Source organism: Alligator mississippiensis, chromosome 13, assembly GCF_030867095.1.
Source record: "Alligator mississippiensis isolate rAllMis1 chromosome 13, rAllMis1, whole genome shotgun sequence".
In the NCBI taxonomy this organism is placed as follows: domain Eukaryota; kingdom Metazoa; phylum Chordata; order Crocodylia; family Alligatoridae; genus Alligator; species Alligator mississippiensis.
In genome coordinates, this window is record NC_081836.1 from 29,849,067 (window position 1) to 29,868,775 (window position 19,709).

A 19,709-nucleotide genomic window follows, 5' to 3' on the forward strand; every position below is an offset into this window, starting at 1 on the left:
ATGCGGATAACCTGGAGAGGGTCCAGAGAAGGGCAACTCGTATGGTCAAGGGCCTGGAGACCAAGCCCTACGAGGAGAGACTAGAGAAAGTGGACCTTTTCAGCCTCCGCAAGAGAAGGTTGAGAGGCGACCTTGTGGCTGCCTATAAGTTCATCACGGGGGCACAGAAGGGAATTGGTGAGTATTTATTCACCAAGGCGCCCCCGGGGGTTACAAGAAACAATGGCCACAAGCTAGCAGAGAGCAGATTTAGACTAGACATTAGGAAGAACTTCTTCACAGTTCGAGTGGCCAAGGTCTGGAACGGGCTCCCAAGGGAGGTGGTGCTCTCCCCTACCCTGGGGGTCTTCAAGAGGAGGTTAGATAGACATCTAGCTGGGGTCATCTAGACCCAGCACTCTTTCCTGCTTATGCAGGGGGTCAGACTCGATGATCTATTGAGGTCCCTTCCGACCCTAACATCTATGAACCTATGAATAAGATGTTAGGGTCGGAAGGGACCTCAATAAATCATCGAGTCCGACTCCCTGCATAGGCAGGAAAAAGTGCTAGGTTCGGATGAGCCCAGCGAGATGCCTATCTAACCTCCTCTTGAAGACCCCCAGGGTAGGGGAGAGCACCACCTCCCTTGGGAGCCTGTTCCAGACCTTGGCCACTCGAACTATGAAGAAGTTCTTCCTAATGTCCAGTCTAAATCTGCTCTCTGCTAGCTTGTAGCCATTATTTCTTGTAAAAATTAATATTAGTGGCCTGATGTGCAGACAAGACTGTAGTAAGCTTGTGGCCATTGTTTCTTGTAACCCCCGGGGGCGCCTTGGTGAATAAAACCTCACCAATTCCCTTCTGTGCCCCCGTGATGAACTTATAGGTAGCCACAAGGTCGCCTCTCAACCTTCTCTTGCAGAGGCTGAAAAGGTCCAGGTTCTCTAGTCTCTCCTCGTAGGGCTTGGTCTGCAAGCCCTTAACCATACGAGTGGCACTTCTCTGGACTCTCTCCAGATTATCCACATCGCTCTTAAAGTGCGGTGCCCAAAATTGCACGCAGTACTCCAACTGCGGTCTGACCAGCGCCCGATAGAGGGGAAGTATCACCTCCTTGGTTCTGTTCGTCATGCATCTGCTGATGCACAATAAAGTGCCATTAGCTTTTCTGATGACTTCAACACACTGATGACTCATGTTCGTCTTGGAGTCCACTAGGACTCCAAGATCCCTTTCAGCTTCCGTGCCTCCAAGCAGGTCATTTCCTAGGCAGTAGGTATGCTGAACATTTTTCCTCCCTAGGTGCAGCACTTCACATTTCTCCTTGTTGAACTGCATTCTGTTGTTTTCCGCCCATATACTCCAACCTGTCCAGGTCTGCTTGCAGCTGTTCCCTGCCCTCCGGTGTGTCCACTTCTCCCCACAGTTTTGTGTCATCCGCAAACTTGGACAGAGTACACTTCACTCCCTCGTCCAAGTCACTGGTGAAGACATTGAAGAGGATCGGTCCAAGGACTGAGCCCTGTGGGACCCCACTGCCCACACCCTTCCAGGTTGATACCAACCCGTCCACTACGACTCTCTGGGTATGACACTCTAGCCAATTCGCCACCTGCTGGACTGTGTAGTCATCCAAGTCACAGCCTCTTAACTTGTTCACCAGTATGGGGTGGGATACCATATCGAAGGCGTTCCTGAAGTCTAAGTAAACGACGTCAACCCCCACTCCTGCGTCCAGGTGTTTTGTAACCTGGTCATAAAAAGAGACTAGATTAGTCAGGCATGATCTGCCTGCTACGAACCCATGCTGGTTTCCCCTCAGCATAATTTTTCCTGCCGGGCTCTCGCAAATGTGAGCCTTGATAATTTTTTCAAAGAGTTTGCCTAGGATGGAGGTGAGACTGACTGGCCTATAGTTGCCCGGGTCCTCCTTCCTCCCCTTCTTGAAAATGGGGACCACATTGGCCCTTTTCCAGTCCTCCAGGACCTGGCCCGTGTGCCATGAGTGTTTGAGTGTTCAAATATTCCCGCCAGTGGCTGTGCAGTGACGTCAGCCAGTGCCTTCAGCACCCTTGGATGGAGCTCATCCAGGCCTGCCGACTTAAACTCATCCAGTTCCTCCAAGTGACTCTGCAGTATCTCAGGGTCTACGCTTGGTAGTCTGGCGTCCTGCTGCTGCCTCTCTACAATCCCAGTGAGAGACTTGTCGTGCTTCTCACTTAGGAACACTGAGGCAAAGAACTCATTGAGGAGTTCAGCCTTGTCCCCCCTATCCATCACCAATTGCTTATGCCCATTTAGTAGAGGTCCTATTCCACCCTGGGCCTTCCTTTTACTCCCTATATATCTACAAAACAATTTGTTGTTATCCTTAACAAGAGTTGTTATCCTTAACAGAGTTGTTTCTGGGCTGTGCTGGTCACTGGCTGTGTCAAGAGAGCTGATGTCCAGTCAAGTCCCTAGTGCTCTGTTGGTGATATAGAATTCCTGGGCTTGCCCTGGTATTTCAGAGCCAGGGGAAGCTACTGGCCTCTGGTTGGTCATCAGGTGTGCTCTGGCAGGGTAGAGGGGTGAAAAGCAGGTGAAGATGTGCCTGCTTCCTGATTTACACCAATGAGCAGCACAAAGGGGCTTTTGGGTAAATGGGAATTGGGTCTGTCTGTTCCTTCTCAGCACTAGCTAGGAGCAAGCAGAGAGAAGGGCTGTGAGCCCGCAGAGCAGCAGCTAGGTAGCATCCTCCCCTAGGCATGCTAGTGCCTTGCTGTCTTTCAGGGGCTGCTTGCCCTGTCCTGCAAGGCTTCTGGACTAATCAGCTGCAGAGCCAGGGCCCTGGACTTGCTGGCTGGCAGGTTTGATCTATTGTGGCAGGTCCTGTGTTCACAGGATGAGCCCCTAGTCTACCACCAACCTTCCCTGTTTGGGGGAACAGGTTTGTGCACTGGAGCAGGAACAGAGAGCTGGAAAACATGGAAAACATTCCTGGGGAACATAGTGCTGTTTGCAGGGCTGAACTCACCTACAGGGCAGAGGGACCTGGGGAGGGGGCAGGGCTTCACCCCAGCTCCCACCCGCACTGGTTGGGAGATGGGGGAGGATGGCCAAACCACCTGGTTGGGAGGTAGGGGAGTGATCACAGCCACATGGCTTCTAGTGCCCTGGGGGCCTCATGCCTGCCTAGTGCTGTGGGTGGCTGGGAGCCACATCAGCTCCAAGCTGGCTGCCTGGAAACACTGTTCTGCATGTCATCACCTGGGTGAATGAACAGGCATTTTGTTTGGAAATGGCTTTAATGGGGAGTGCATGGCTGGGGCGCCAGGCAGTGCTAGAGAAGACAGTGGGAGCTGCTGTGTGTTACTAAAAATGGTTAAGGCAAAATCATACATGACATTGCTTCTGGTTGTGTGTGTGTGCTGGATATAAACCAAGTGAGGATAGCATGCCATCAAATATCCTTCCACTCACAAAGAACAGCCCCCAGAACTGCCTATGTCCCCTCAGAGCACCCTGCATCCAGGGGATCTCATGTTGTATATGGCAGGCTGGCAGCTGCTTGGTGAAACACACCAAACACTTTAACAGCACACAGCACACAGCAACACTACACAGCAGGACAGGGGGGAGGAATGAATATTGCTCTGGGGACATGTCCCCAGATACAACTGTGTAGGGACATGAGGAAGGGAGGAACTGCCTGCACTGAAATTCAGGCCCAATATCAACCCAGTGAGCTTGTCTTGGACCTATTGAAGTTTATGGCAAAACTCCCCTTCATTTCCATGGAACAAGAGCTAGATGCTCTGATGTCCTAGTGCTGCTTGATAGAAGAACCTAAATAGAAAAAAAGGGAAATGGATGAAGCTTGGAGAAGTCACTGGAGCTCGCACCCAGGGAAGTCAACAGATCTTTCCAGTGAACAGAATAGGCATTGGGTTAAGTCCTTAGTTAGTATTTGCATTGTTACCTGGATTTTGAATCTCATCAAGAAGCTGGCTTTTCTCCTAGGGCAGGGCCCTTAAGCACCATGCTGCGACAGAAGGAGGGACACCCTTTCCTGAGTCATCCCCACCACTCCCTGTTGTATAGGCATCTCTTGTGATGACCAACCACCTCTTGGGGATGCCTCACCCTGCTAAGTTTATGAGACATGGCAAAATCCCAGCCGCAGGTATGGAGGTGCTGCTGAGTTTATGAGACCAAGAGCTACCAGCCTGGAGTCTCTGTGGGGCTTCTAACATCCTGCTTCCCTCTCCTGCATGATTCCCTCACTTGCCATTTCATTGCTCTGCTGACCCATGCTGCTATCAGCAAGAGAACTTCAGCTTGTCCTCATGCCCCATCATGAACACTAGGTGGAGATTCCTTGAGAGACCTGGAGGGCTGCAGCACGCCCAGACAGAAACGGGGAGTCACCCGGGACTTAATTGGAGGCTGAATCAATTCACTGGGTCTAGTCTGGAGATCTTTGCTCCACAGTCAGGACCACCAAACTCCCAGACAGATTTAGGGGGCCAAGTTGACAGGGAGAAGGGAGAAAAAGAATAACGCAGGAGCACAGGGCATTTGCCTTCCTCTGTATTGGGATGGGCCTCTTCCTTAGCTCTCTAGTGTATTTTAACAAACTATTTCCTGTCCTTACAGTGGCAGGACATGGACAGTGCCCTTGACCCCCTGCATTATCTGTGGCAGGTTTGGATGTTCTTGGGAGTTGGGGGCATTGTGCCTGGTAGCTGTGAAGATTAGACAGCATTTAAGGTTAGACAAACACTTATATATGATAGTTTAGACAAGGCCGACCCTGCGTAGAGTAGGGGGTGGAGTTGATGACCTGTGAAGGTCCGTTCCAGGCCTTGTCTCCTATGCTGCCATACTTAAAGACTAGGGACTTTCCCTCTTTGTACTCTGAGGGATGTCAGAATACCTTTTGCCCATGGGGCCAGCCTTAGTAACAAGAGCATCCTCTGGGACTGGATGATTCAGACACAGATAGTAATGCAGATGCTGAGGTCTTTAGCTAAGTGGTAACTAGCTAAGGCTCAGAGCAGCCCCAGGAGGTGGGAGGCTGGGAGCTGGCCATATCCATTTCCATTTGTAAACAGATCTGTTTGGGTGTGGGCAGTTCCATCCAGCCTACCTCAGTCCCCTGCAACTGTATCTCACTCACCGGTAGCGTCGCGGTGAGCTGTTAAAATGCTTGGTGTATTCCACCCCAGAGCTGGCGTTTTGCCCTATACACTTCAGGCTTCTCTTGGAAGACAAGTGCTCGTGGCAGGCTCTTCCATCTGGAGAAGACTGAAGGGCTCTCAAAGCAATCCCATCACATGGAATTGGGGATTCTGCAAATCAGATGAAACAAAGACAAACCTGGGACATTGCTCCATGCAGGATATTGCCTGGAAACAAACAAGTGTTAGTAACAAAATGCTGCTCCCACCATCCCTGTCATGTCCCCCCCAGCACTGCCTGGCATCTAACCACACACTCCCCATTAAAGCCATTTCTAAACTAAATGCCTGTTTATTCATTTGTAAAGCCACCTGGGTGATTGACATTCAGAACAGCACTCTTCCAGCATTCCAGGCAGGCAGCTCCGAGCTGATATAGCTCCCAGATGCCTATAGCGCTTGACAGGGATAAGGCCTCTGGGATGCTAGAAGCCATATAGCAGTGGTCTTAACCAGTAGCCTCTTAACCAGGGGCAAACATCCCCTGAGGTACAGCAAAGTACTAGCATGCCCAGGGCAGGATACTCCTGGCTTTTAGCTGGTGCCCTGCAGGTTCACAGCCAATCTCTGTTCATTCCCAGCTAATACAGCTGTGGGCACTCTTCATCTTCAAGGCATTGGGCCTGTTCTCCATAGTCCTGTGCCCTGGCCTGTCACTGACACTGGGGACAGGCCAGATTTTCATTATCCAAAGGCCCATTTACGCTGCTAATTTGTGTAACTCAGTAGTCAGTTGCATTTCCACCTGTTTTTTCACCACTCCCCACTGCCAGAGTGGTGTGAAGGGGCCTTGGTTTAAAGTATAATTCAGCATCCAGGGTGAAATCTTGGCTTTGCTGTTATTGAGGGCAAAGCTTTGGTGGCCTCAGTGGGGCCTGGCTTTCAGTCCTGTTCTTTCTCACCTGGTGGCCACCCACAGTGTTTATCCCCCCAACAAATATTCATGAGGGGACCTGCAGCAGGGAGGGAAGGAGACTGTAACCTGTGCACCAGGGTGGGACAAGTGTGTCTCAGATTTGCAACTACAATTGTGAGCTGGCCCTGTGCACTCATTTTGCTCTGGTATGGACAGAGAAAGCCCAAGGGGGTTTGCCACTGACTTTGGAGGGAGCAGGACTAGTCCCTTCATGTCTAAATGAGATAAGCAATTCTCTTCTTCCTTCCACATAGCCCCTTGTGCCAGTCCCCTCCGCTGTGCTCCTCCAGAAGGTGCATTTTGTAACCCAAATGGAGGCCTGAGACTCTTGTTATTTAGGACGTGGGCCCAGGTGGTGACCTGATGTCAGAGGCCTGTCAGACACTGGATAGATGTCTGAGAAGGAGTTAGGACGATGCTGTCAAGCCTGTACTGGAACCACAGGCGTGCATTTGCATTTATGGCAGGGCTTACAGCTTTGTTAATTGGGGGTTAGTAACAGGGATGTACAGTCCTGCCTTCAGCTAGCTGAAAAGAAGCAGGGATGTGGGGTCCAGGCTGTATTGCTGGAGGCCTGATTCGTCACTAAACTCCTCCCCTGCAGTCCTGCCAAGGGCCTGGGGAGGCAGGAGTTTGTCTTATGTCTTTGTAGTCTCCATCGTGCTGGTGCAGCACGCAATTGAGTTATGCCAGCTCTGCATGCTGACGGAGGAGCCTGCACCACTCTGGCACGTGAGCTCAGCGGGGTGAGCTGAGGACAGGAGAGTGGGGGAAGGCCTGGCTCCACTCCTGAGCTCTCAGCCTGTGGGTCTCAGGTGTGAAGATGATGAGGGCTGTATAAGTACTAAGACAGAGAAACCTCCCAAAGCCACAAACCCTTCTAGCTTGCACCCCCCGGCGCTCCATATGCTACAGCCATAAAGGATTGAACTGTGCCTGTTCTCATACTGATCTGCACTGGCTTGTTTATGTGCGGAGGAGAACGGCGGCCTCTTGTGGCACATGCTGGGATAAATCGCAGTGACAGAAAGACCATGGGGGCTTATTCCCGGAGGTGCTGACTGTTCCATCCCAGCCCCTTGCATCCCACACCTGCCCCCTCTTTGTCCTTGGCATTACAGTGAGGCCAGGGCTTTCCTCAGAGGGAAGTCTGCACTTCACGGGTACTCTAATGATGGGAGTCAATCAGGGCAGGGCTATAGGAACAACACTAAAATGGGTGGTGTTTTTGGTCCATCCTTGCTGGATGCTCCTCCTGCAGTGAACAACACCATCAGCTGCAGTGAGTGTCTCTATGCCTCAAACAGCACCATGCTACTTGGTGTAGCACAGTAGCCAGTTTGGCTGCTAAGATGATGTGGGTGGATCTTTGGTTTAAGTGAATCTGTAGGCTCTAGGATCAGTGAAGCTGTAGCAGTTTGCAGTAGTGGACTTCTGCTCCTCAGTACATACACAGCAGCACCTGACTGCCAGACCTGACATTAGGGCCATTCAAAGGTGCCTGACCTCTCTGCCTCAGTTTCTTCTTCTGACACTCCTCCACTGCCCTAATAATTATGTGTCTTGGTTCATGGATGGGAAGAAACTGAGGCAACTAGGTGACAGAGCTTGCTCAAGAGCATAGTGAGCGTGTCAGGATTGGAGCTCACTGGACTTTGGGCCTGTGCTCAGACCACTAGAGCACATGGCTGGTAGTGGAAGCTAGGCCATGACATGGCAGCTCCCAGAAGCTGAGCATTTCATTTTAATTTTGCAGTGAAATTACAAAAAAGCCCTTGTGCCCAAATGGATTGTGCCCGAATGCCCAGTTCCAGTCAGAGCCTGGGCCCAACAGTGTGGGAAGGGAGACAGCTGCTCAGTACACTGTCCAGCTTTTAGATCTTCATCCTAGATGGCAGAGCAGGGGCTTGCACTGAGGCCTCCCATGTGGTAGGCTAGTTCCCTAATCACCATGTTGCAGCTGTAAGATCTCTTCTCACCTTCCCTGGTGAAATCATCAGAAGCAGCGATGCTCAATTCTGGCTGGCTTAGAAGCCCCATGAGCATTCACTGTTACCCAAAGAGCAACAGCAACATACACAACTCTCAGCTAATTGTAGCCAGCAGGCTCCAGTTCACAAAAGAAACTGCAGTTGCATGCATCGCCCAAGCATAGCTGCATGTGTTCTACCATTCACAGTGCTGGAGAGCCATGCCTGGTGCATGCTGGAGAAACACCTTTGATCTCATTTTCTGCAAAAAGCCACAGGTGATGAGTCAAAGACTTGGGAGCTACAATTTGTGTATTCCTGGAAAGTGTTCCAGTCTGCTCTCATAGAATCATAGAAAATTAGGGTTGGAAGGGACCTCAGGAGGTCATCTAGTCCACCCCCCCTGCTCAAAGCAGGACCAGCCCCAACTAGATCATCCCAGCTAAAGCTTTGTCTAGCCAGGTTTTGAAAACCTTCAAGGATGGAGATTACACCACCTCTCTGGGTAACCTGTTCCAGTGTTTTACCACCCTCCTAGTGAGAAAATTCTTCCTAATATCTAACCTAAAACTTCCCTTAGTGCAACCTGAGACTATTGATCCTTGTTCTGTCATCTTTCACCACTGAGACCAGTCTAGCTCCATCCTCTTTCAAACCCCACTTCAGGTAGTTGAAAACTGCTAGTAATTCTCCTCTCAGTCTCCTCTTTAGACTAAATAAACCCAGTCCCTCTGTCTTTCCTCATAAGTCATGTCCCCCAGCCCCTGAAGCATTTTTTTTCCCTCTGCTGGACTCTCTCCAATTTGTCCACATCCTTTCTGTAGTGGGGTCCCCAAAACTGAACACAGTACTACAGATGAAGGGTAACAAGAAGGATTTCTACAAGTATGTTGGTAGCAAGAGGAGGTTCAGGGAAAGTGTGAGTCCCTTACTGAATAGGGGAGGCAACCTAGTGACACAGGATGCAGAAAAAAAAAAGGTTGACGTGCTCAATGCCTTTTTTGCCTCAGCCTTCACAGGTAAGGTCGGCTCCCAGACTACTGCACTAGGCAGCCCAGTTTGGGGAGGAGGTGAGCAGCCAACGGTGGTAAAAGAACAGGCTAGGGACTGCTTTAAAAAGGTGGACATCTACAAGTCCATGGGGTGGATGGATTGCACCTAAGGGTGCTGAGGGAATTGGCTGGTGAGATTGCAGAGCCGTTGGCCACCATCTTTGAAATCTCATGACAATCATGAGGGATATGGGCAGTGGGGTCCCCCAGGGCTCAGTCCTCGGACCCGCACTGTTCAACATCTTCATCAGTGACTTGGACAAGGGGGTAAAAAGCACCCTATTCAAATTTGCTGACGACGCTAAGATGTGGGGGGATGTGGGCACGCTAGAAGGGAGGAATAGGCTGCAATTGGACCTAGACAGGTTACAGGGGTGGGCGGATGAGAACAGGATGGGTTTTAACACTGACAATTACAAGGTGCTGTACCTGGGGAGGAAGAACCAGCAGCATACCTACAGGTTGGGGAACTCCCTTCTTGTCAGTGCAGAGGCAGAAAAGGATCTTGGAATCATTATTGATGCCAAAATGAACATGGGCCGACAGTGTGGGGACACAGTCAGGAAGGCCAACTGCAGCTTGTCATGCATCCACAGATGCATCTCAAGCAGGTCCAAGGAGGTGATCCTCCCCCTGTATGCAGCACTGGTCAGGCCGCAGTTGGAGTACTGCATCCAGTTCTGGGCACCGCACTTCAGGAGGGATGTGGACAGCATTGAGAGGGTCCAGAGGAGGGCCACCCGCATGATCAGGGGGCGGCAGGGCAGGCCCTACAAGGAGAGGCTAAGGGACCTGAACCTGTTCAGGCTGCACAAGAGAAGGCTGAGGGGGGATCTAGTGGCCTGTTACAAACTAGTCAGAGGGGACCAGCAGGCATCGGGGGAGTCCCTGTTCCCCTAAGCACTCCCAGGAGTGACTAGAAATAATGGTCACAAGCTGGCAGAGGGTAGATTTAGACTAGACATCAGGAGGCGCTACTTCACAGTCAGGGCGGCTAGGATCTGGAACCAACTTCCAAGAGAAGTGGTGCTGGCTCCTACCCTGGGGGTCTTTAAGAGGTGACTAGATGAACACCTTGCTGGGGTCGTTTGACCTCAGTGCTCTTTCCTGCCATGGCCGGGGGTCGGACTTGATGATCTGTCAAGTTCCCTTCTGACTCTACAAACTATGAAACTATGAATCAGGAGAGGTCCCAGATGATTGAAAAAGGGTAAACATAGTGCTCATATTTAAGAAAGGGAAAAAGGAGGATCCAGGGAAGTACAGTCCAGTCAGCCTCACCTCAGTCCCTGGAAAAATCATGGAGCATATTCTCAAGGAATCCATTACTAAGCCCTTGGAGGAGAAAAAGGTGATTAGGAACTGGTCACCAAGGGCAAGTCGTGCCTGACCAACCTGATTACCTTCTATGATGAGATGACTGACTCTGTGGATGTGGGGAGACCAGTGGATGGGGTGTACCTTGAAAATTTTAGCAAGACTTTCAGTACAGTCTCCCACAACATTCTCCCAGGCAAGCTAAGGAAGTACAGGCTGGATGAATGAACTGTAAGGTGGATAGAAAACTGGCTGGAGCATTGGGCTCAGAGGGTAGTAATCAATGGCTTGATGTCTAGTTGGCAGCTGCTGTCAAGTGGAGTGCCCCAAGTGTTGGTGCTGTGGCTGGTTTTGTTCAATATCTTCATCAATGACCTGGAAGATGGCATAGAGTGCACTCTCAGCAAATTTGCAGATGACACCAAGCTGCAGGGAGTAGTAGATATGCTGGAGGGTAGGGCTAGGATTCAGAGGGACCTAGACAAATCGCAAGATTGGGCCAAAAGAAATCCCATGAGGTTCAACAAGGACAAGTGCAAAGACCTGCATTTAGAATGGAACAATCCCATGCACCGATATAGGCTATGGGCTGACTGGCTGGGCAGCAGCTCTGTGGAAAAGGACCTGGGGTTTACAGTGGACAATAGGAAAAAAAGGGGGAGGGGTTGCGCTCTGTGTCAATGAGCAATATACATCAACCCTCATCAAGACGGAATCAAAGGATGAGGAAGTAGAAGGATTGTGGGTTAGGCTATATGGGGGGCAAGGAGAAAGGGATTTGGTGGTACGGGTCTGCTACAGACCCCCACACCAAGGGGAAGAAATAGATTCGGGGCTCCTGAGGGAGCTCTCGGAGACCATAAAAGCTAAAGAGGCGGTAGTCATGGGGGACCTAAACTACCCAGACATCTGCTGGGAGACGCAGACAGCAAAGTCCCACTGTTCACGCAGGTTTCTAACCTGTGTACAGGACCTCCACCTGACGCAGGAGGTACACAGTCCCACTAGGGGGAATGCCATACTGGATCTGGTATTGGCAACGGGGGATGACATGGTAGGGGACCTCCAGATCAGTAGCCATCTGGGGGACAGTGATCACCTAATAATAGAATTCACCATAAGACGTCGAGTGGGTAAGGTAAGTAGCAGGGTGAAAGTGCTAGACTTTAGCAAAGCTGATTTCAATGAACTCAGGCGATTAGTCAAGGATGCACTGCAGAGTAGGAGTTTTGAAGTGATGGGAGCCCAAGAAGGGTGGCTGTGCCTTAGGGAAACGATCCTTCGGGCACAAAGCGAGATGATCCCGATGTGAGGAAAAAGAGAGAAAGGGGCCAGGAGGCTTCCTTGGCTGACCAGAGAAATCCAGGGCAGCCTAAGGGCCAAAAGGGGAGCACATAAAAAGTGGAAACAGGGAAAGATCACCAAAGATGAATATACCTCCTCTGCTCGCGCTTGTAGGGAGGCAGTTAGACGGGCCAAAGCTACCATGGAGCTGAGGATGGCATCCCAAGTAAAGGACAACAAGAAATTGTTTTTTAGATATATAGGGAGTAAAAGGAAGGCCCAGGGAGGAATAGGACCCCTGCTAAATGGGCAGAAACAATTGGTGACGGACAGGGGGGACAAGGCTGAACTCCTCAACGAGTTCTTTGCCTCACTGTTCGTAAGCGAGGGGCATGACAAGTCTCTCACTGGGGTTGTAGAGAGGCAGCAGCAAGGCGCCAGACTACCATGCGTAGACCCTGAGATGGTGCAGAGTCACTTGGAAGAACTGGATGCCTTTAAGTCGGCAGGCCCGGATGAGCTCCATCCAAGGGTGCTGAAGGCACTGGCCGACATCATTGCAGAGCCACTGGCGGGAATATTCGAACGCTCGTGGCGCACGGGCCAAGTCCCGGAGGACTGGAAAAGGGCCAATGTGGTCCCCATTTTCAAGAAGGGGAGGAAGGAGGACCTGGGCAACTATAGGCCAGTCAGTCTCACCTCCATCCTAGGCAAACTCTTTGAAAAAATTATCAAGGCTCACATTTGCGAGAGCCCGGCAGGAAAAATTATGCTGAGGGGAAACCAGCACGGGTTCGTAGCAGGCAGATCATGCCTGACTAATCTAGTCTCCTTTTATGACCAGGTTACGAAACGCCTGGACACAGGAGGAGGGGTGGATGTCATATACTTAGACTTCAGGAAGGCCTTCGATACGGTATCCCACCCCATACTGGTGAACAAGTTAAGAGGCTGTGACTTGGATGACTACACAGTCCGGTGGGTGGCGAATTGGCTAGAGGGTTGCACCCAAAGAGTCATGGTGGATGGGTCGGTTTTGACCTGTAAGGGTGTGGGCAGTGGAGTCCCACAGGGCTCGGTCCTTGGACCGATACTCTTTAATGTCTTCATCAGCGACTTGGACGAGGGAGTGAAATGTATTCTGTCCAAGTTTGCAGATGACACAAAGCTACGGGGAGAAGTGGACACGCTGGAGGGCAGGGAACAGCTGCAAGCAGACCTGGACAGGTTGGACAAGTGGGCAGAAAACAACAGGATGCAGTTCAACAAGGAGAAATGCAAAGTGCTGCACCTAGGGAGGAAAAATGTCCAGCACACCTACAGCCTAGGGAATGACCTGCTGGGTGGCACAGAAGTGGAAAGGGACCTTGGAGTCCTAGTGGACTCCAAGATGAACATGAGTCAGCAGTGTGACGAAGCCATCAAAAAAACCAATGGCACTTTATCGTGCATCAGCAGATGCATGACGAATAGATCCAAGGAGGTGATACTTCCCTCTATCGGGTGCTGGTCAGACCGCAGTTGGAGTACTGCATGCAATTCTGGGCGCTGCACTTCAAGAGGGATGTGGATAACCTGGAGAGAGTCCAGAGAAGTGCCACTCGTATGGTTAAGGGCTTGCAGACCAAGCCCTACGAGGAGAGACTAGAGAACCTGGACCTTTTCAGCCTCTGCAAGAGAAGGTTGAGAGGCGACCTTGTGGCTGCCTATAAGTTCATCACGGGGGCACAGAAGGGAATTGGTGAGGTTTTATTCACCAAGGCACCCCCGGGGGTACAAGAAATAATGGCCACAAGCTATCAGAGAGCAGATTTAGACTGGACATTAGGAAGAACTTCTTCACAGTTCGAGTGGCCAAGGTCTGGAACAGGCTCCCAAGGGAGGTGGTGCTCTCCCCTACCCTGGGGGTCTTCAAGAGGAGGTTAGATAATCATCTAGCTGGGGTCATCTAGACCCAGCACTCTTTCCTGCGTATGCAGGGGGTCTGACTCGATGATCTATTGAGGTCCCTTCCAACCCTAACATCTATGAATCTATGAATAAGCTGAATATATGCCAGCAGTGTGCCCTTTTTGCCAAGAAGGCTAACGGTATACTAGGCTGTATTGGTAGGTGTGTTGCCAGTAAGTCAAGGGAAGTGATTATTCCCCTCTATTCAGCTCTGGTGAGGCCACATCTGGAGTACTGTGTTCAGTTCTGGGCACACCACATCCACAGAGCCAGTCATCTCATCATAGAAGGTAATCAGGATGGTCAGGCATGACTTGCCCTTGGTGAACTCATGCTGACTGTTCCTAATCACCTTTTTCTCCTCCAAGAGCTTAGTAATGGATTCCTTGAGGACCTGCTCCATTATTTTTCCAGGAACTGAGGTGCGGCTGAGTGGTCTATAGTTCCCTGGATCCTCCTTTTTCCCTTTCTTAAATATGGGCACTATGTTTGCCCTTTTCCAATCATCCAGGACCTCTCCTGATCACCATGAGTTCTTAGAGATGATGGCTTTGCAATCACATCAGCCAACTCCCTCAGCACCCTCAGGTGCATCCCATCCAGCCCCATGGACTTGTACATGTCCAGCTTTTCTAAGTAGTCCCTAATCTGTTTGTTCATTTTTAAACCTTTTATTCTTTCAGCTGAGAGAGTTGTCCATGTGCCTACAGGTGTGGAGCATAAAAATGCCAGCTGTTCTGCAGGGGCACTTTTATTGCACTGAGCTTATTCTTATAAAAATGTCCCATGTGCAGTGTTAAGAGCCTCAGATATTCCAAAGGTGCAGGTCTATCAATGAGGGTCCATGGTGATGGGATATATGCAGTGAGCAGGAAGAGAAGTTCTGTAGAGTCCACAGGGATTCACCTGGATTCACATCCAAAGTTGCCTTGGGTTTCCATGTAGGTCTTAGACTCTTACTCCTCCTATCAGGGTCCCTAGGCACATGCCATGGTGGGTAGGCCAGCCAGCTCCTAACCTCTCCCTGTTCTCTTCCAGAGTGACCTTAGAAGATGTCGAACCAGAGTAACGGTGACACGAAGCCCCCATGCCTACCCCGGAATGGATTGGTGAAGATTCCCGCCCAGCCCAATGGACTTGGCTCAGCCAGCATCACCAAAGGGACCCCAGCAGTGAAAAACCGCCTATGCCAGCCTTCTTCCATGCCTGCTATCATCAGCCCAGCCTTATCAAATCACAGTGACCTGCCCATATCCAGCCTGGCATCACCGCTGTCCTTGGCAACTCTGGCAGGGGTGTCTTCCCCTTCTGGCACCTCTGTGGTGGGACTGAACTCGAGTGAGGCCTCCTCAACAAATGAGCACTCCTCCCCAGAGAGGGCTTCTGGCTCCCCCACAGAAAGGCAGCTGGCTGTGGATGAGAAGATCCTTAACCGCTTGTTCTGGTACTTTTCAGCCTGCGAGAAATGCATCCTGGCCCAAGTGTGTAAAGCATGGCGGCGGGTCCTCTACCAGTCCAAGTTCTGGGTAGGCCTCACACCCGTCCTGCACACCAAAGAGCTCTACAACATCCTGCCCAGTGGTGAGAAGGAGTTTGTCAACCTACAGGGCTTTGCCATCAGGGGCTTCGATGGCTTCTGTCTGGTGGGAGTCTCAGACCTGGACATTTGTGAGTTCATTGACAACTACCCCTTGTCCAAGAAAGGGGTGAAGTCCATGAGCCTTAAGAGATCGACTATCACAGATGCAGGACTTGAGGTAGGTCTCTGGGGATGATGCGTGCCTGCTGGGTTGTCCTGCCTGATCCATCTCCCAGGGTGTGACCCAGTTGTGTCTTTCGTGATTCTTTGTCCAGGTGGGTTACAAATGTCCCAAACAGTAGAGCTACTAGCACATCCCCAGCCTCACCTAGATCCCCCCAGATCTCCATCTGCAGACATTTCTCCCAATGCTACACCTTTCTCCTTCCTTCTGAAACACTTTCCCATCACTCCCATTTCCTTTCTGGTGTTTACAGCTTCCAGCACTCATTGTCATGATTCACTTACCCAAACTATATATATTTCTCATATGTCAATCTCTCCTTGTGAGTCAGTTCCCTCCAGACCCAGATAGAGGGTATTTTTCCCCTTTGCTCTTCTGTGAACTCCATCCAATATGTCGATATCTCCCTGGTAATGCTGTGCCTGGAAATGAGCAGGATATTTCTGGTGTTCTCGCACCACAGCTCAACTCTTAGGAGGATTCTTGAATGAGCTTCTAAAGGCCCTGATCAAGATTTGAGCTGTATGTACACAAGGTGAGCCTGCCCCAAAGAGCTCACCATCTAGAGGAGGCAAGCAGGGAAGGGAAGGATGAGTAGCTCCAGTTCAGTGTGGGGGAACTGAAGCATAGGGAAATTGAATGAATTGTCCCAGATTGCCCAGGAAGGCTGTGGCAGATGTGGGAACTGAAACCATGAAGGGCAGTCCTGAACCTAACCTACAAGCTTATCCCAGACTCTCTGCTTGCTGAAGTGATGGCTCTGTAGCTGCTGTCTTTGTCACCCTTTTGCATTGCAAGTGCAAGAGAAAACCCAGTTCATTTCATTCTGGAGTCACAATGCAGAGAAAATTTACAGGCATTGTCTCCTGGGAGCTCCCTATTCCAGTGTGCTACAGTGTTATACCCAAAAGATTCTAAGGCCAACCATAACTCATCCCCATGTTCACCCCATCCCAGCCTGCCTCTACAACCAGGAGACCCCTCATCAATACTACCTGTCTGTCCTGCTCGTGACATGGATCTCTTTAGCTGTGAGATGGGAAAGCCCAATCCACCCTTTCCACAGGCTAGGTGCAAGGCTAGGTGTTGAAACAGATGCTGCGAGGTGAATGCCATGCTGGAAAGCCTCTCTAGGTTTTGTAAGCAAAGGGGGAGCTGGTGGCTATTATAAAACAGCAGCCAAAGGAAGAGAATATGCATTGGTTGCATCCTTACTTCTTGATGCTCCATTGTGGGACTAACCCAAAGGAGGGGATATTGGTGGAAAGTGGAAATTGCATCTTGCCAAGAAGGGCTCCCATTCCCTCCTCCCTGGGGAGTGAGTCTCCTTGCAGAGGTGTGTGGGACAGAATGGAAACCAGAGGTGAATCTCTAGACAACATCCAGATGTATGCTGGGCTAGCAGATGAGCCAGGGTGTTGACACTTGGTCACCAGGGGTGGTTAAAGTGTGAGAAGCTGTTGTGACTGACTTGTAGTATGGACATCTGGAGAATGGGTGACTAGCCCTCACTGTGGATGGAGTATCAGATAGGGCTGGTGGCTATCTGAAGATGCAGCTATCTGGTGAAAGTTTGAGAAGCAGTGGGGATCTCTGACCGCTGACTGGGTGAAGACATATGGGCAGAGTTAAGGTTTGTGCTGGAAGCTCGGCTATGGGGCATTGATGTTTCTGATGAAGGCTGACCAGGCTGAAACATTGCTTTCAAGACCAGCATCTCTACAGAGGCCTTGGTCCTTGGGATTTCCATAGCTGGGGCTGAAAGGAGGTGTGATGTTCTTCTAGAGCTTGCGTGTCTTGAAGCTGTTGCACAGACTTGGCTTGCATTGTTGGCAGAGCCATCTGGTTTGCCAGTGGTGCCTATGGGAATATCAAGTTCTTCATGCCAGACTGGATTCTTCTAGCTCCCACCAAACCTCACACAGGGTTTTTCCTGAGACACAGGCTTGGAGCTGGAGTGAGCTAGCCATGCTGGAGCACTCAGAAGGCCCTCAAATTGGTCTGAATTCAGAAGGGAATGCAGGTCTCTACACCCCACATTAGTGAACTTGGTCTGCATCACTGGTGTTGGCCTAACCTGCTAGCGAGTATGCTCCAGATCCCTATCTGTGCCCACTTCACAGAGGAGGAGGGTCTGTTGCAGCTCAGGAGTGTTGGTTCTTCAATCCAAATCATAGTCGCTTGTGCCTTTAGCTCTGGAGGGCTCTGGGTCAGTCAGCCAAAATGGCAACTATCATGTGGCTGTCGAGGGATAATCTGTCCTCACCAGCATGCCTTGCAGTGTAGACTAAAGAGGGTGGAGGTAGAGAAAAGAGAGGAACTACATAAGGGAAAGAGAAAGAGAGATGAAATGGAAGAAAAAAAGAAAGAAGGAAGTACTTGTGGAAGGGATGGGGGGAGAAAGGAAGAAGGTGGGATAGATTCCAATGATGGAGAGGCTGTGGAGACCTCTGTCAAGACACTGGCATAGAGAGAGGTAGGTGTGAGCTGCTGAGATCTCTCTGGAGGAGGGACTATCTCCTGCCTGTGGGCTTGACCGCTTGCCTCTTGGCAGGTGATGCTGGAGCAGATGCAGGGTGTGGTGCGACTGGAGCTCTCTGGCTGCAATGACTTCACAGAAGCCGGGCTCTGGTCCAGCCTGAATGCCCGCATCACCTCCCTGAGCGTCAGTGATTGCATCAACGTGGCTGACGATGCCATCGCTGCCATCTCCCAGCTGCTGCCCAACCTGACGGAGCTGAACCTACAGGCGTACCATGTGACGGACACAGCCCTGGCCTATTTCACCGCCAAGCAGGGCTATACAACTCACACCCTGCGCCTCAACTCCTGCTGGGAGATCACTAACCACGGGGTAGTCAACATGGTGCACAGCCTGCCCAACCTGAGTGTGCTTAGCCTCTCTGGCTGCTCCAAGGTGACTGACGATGGGGTGGAGCTGGTGGCCGAGAACCTGCGGAAGCTCCGAAGCTTGGACCTGTCCTGGTGCCCTCGGATTACTGACATGGCCCTGGAGTACATAGCCTGTGACCTTCATAAGCTGGAGGAACTCGTGCTGGACAGGTAGGTGGGGGACAGAGCCCTGCCTGGGAGCCACTGGGGGAGGCAGAGTGTGTGGGATCTGTGGAACACTCCTCCTGGCAGAGACCAGGATGGTCAACACAGGGACCTCCCCTGCTGCACAGCCTCCTGCCCTACGCCTTATGATGTCTGCCTGAGAGACATCTGGCTGGAGTAGCTGGGGCTCCGGTGTGGACAGTCCCCCTGTTCCTTTCCCTACAGCAGCTCCTGCTGGGGCAGCCTGGCACTAGAGTAACATTGTCATGCCCTTCTTTACAGTGCTGCCTGCTGGCAGAGGCTGGGACTAGGGGAGCAGGGACATATCCTCTATATGTTGCTGAGCAGCAAACACAAAAACACAGTTGGGGAAAGCTGTTCATTAGAAATCTTGGTGAGAAGCACTCCTGTAGCTCCGTTCCTGTTTAACGCTGAGCTGACATGTCACTGGTACGCTGAGGCTGTAGATGCCCCACAGTCACCACAGGAGTGCGAGGCTGGTGGCACATGGGAAAAGGCTTGAGATGCATTGTAGGGGTTGGCCAAAAACTGAAACTGTCCTTTAACATGGGGTCAGTGCCATGCATTGGTCCCTGCCCAGCACCTGCAAGTGGAATGAGCCAGGAGGAAAAGCAATGGGGAGTGTGGAGGGGAAGGGAATGGAACTTGCTGAGGTTGAGCCAGGAAGGGCTACTCAGAGCAAAGGGTCTATCTGCACCATGGTGCTGGCATTGGCTCAGTGTCTTTGGGGACTGGGAACCAGACCCCCAGCTGGTATAAATGCCATGCCTCTGTTCTGTGGAGCCATTCTGATTTACACCAGCTAAATCATCACCTTCTGTGTGCCTCCACCCTTTCTAGCCCTTCAGCAGGCCTGGATGATTTTAGCTAGCAGCTTGCTAAATGCTCCCTTCCCACTGCCCCTCCTCTGCCTCTTCCACATGGTGTGTCTTCTGGGCTGCGTGCCTAGAGGCCCCTTTTCCCCCGTTGTCTCTGCCACTCCGTGCTGTTTTTTCCTCATTGCCTTCCTGCGCAAAGCCAGGGAGGAGGTTGCATCTGGCACCAAGAGAGCTGTCCCAGGCAGGCAGGAGAGGGAACAGGGCAGATGAACACTGGCTCTGCCTGCAACTCTGGGCTGACTGGTTTCTGTCTCCCAGCTTGGGACAGAGCTCCCTTGTGGGGCAGTGTCCCTGGGA

At 51.3% G+C, this 19,709-nt stretch overlaps 1 protein-coding gene across 1 annotated transcript in view; it reads left to right on the plus strand.

Annotated features, from left to right (window-relative positions):
- FBXL16 (F-box and leucine rich repeat protein 16) overlaps positions 1-19,709 on the plus strand; it is a 204,189-nt gene that overhangs the window by 179,144 nt on the left and 5,336 nt on the right. Inside the window, exons 6-7 of the mRNA XM_014597494.3 lie at positions 14,732-15,450; positions 18,011-18,519. Coding sequence (XP_014452980.1) covers positions 14,746-15,450; positions 18,011-18,519 — 1,214 coding nt within the window. The 5' untranslated portion in view covers positions 14,732-14,745. The remainder of the gene's footprint in view (positions 1-14,731; positions 15,451-18,010; positions 18,520-19,709) is intronic.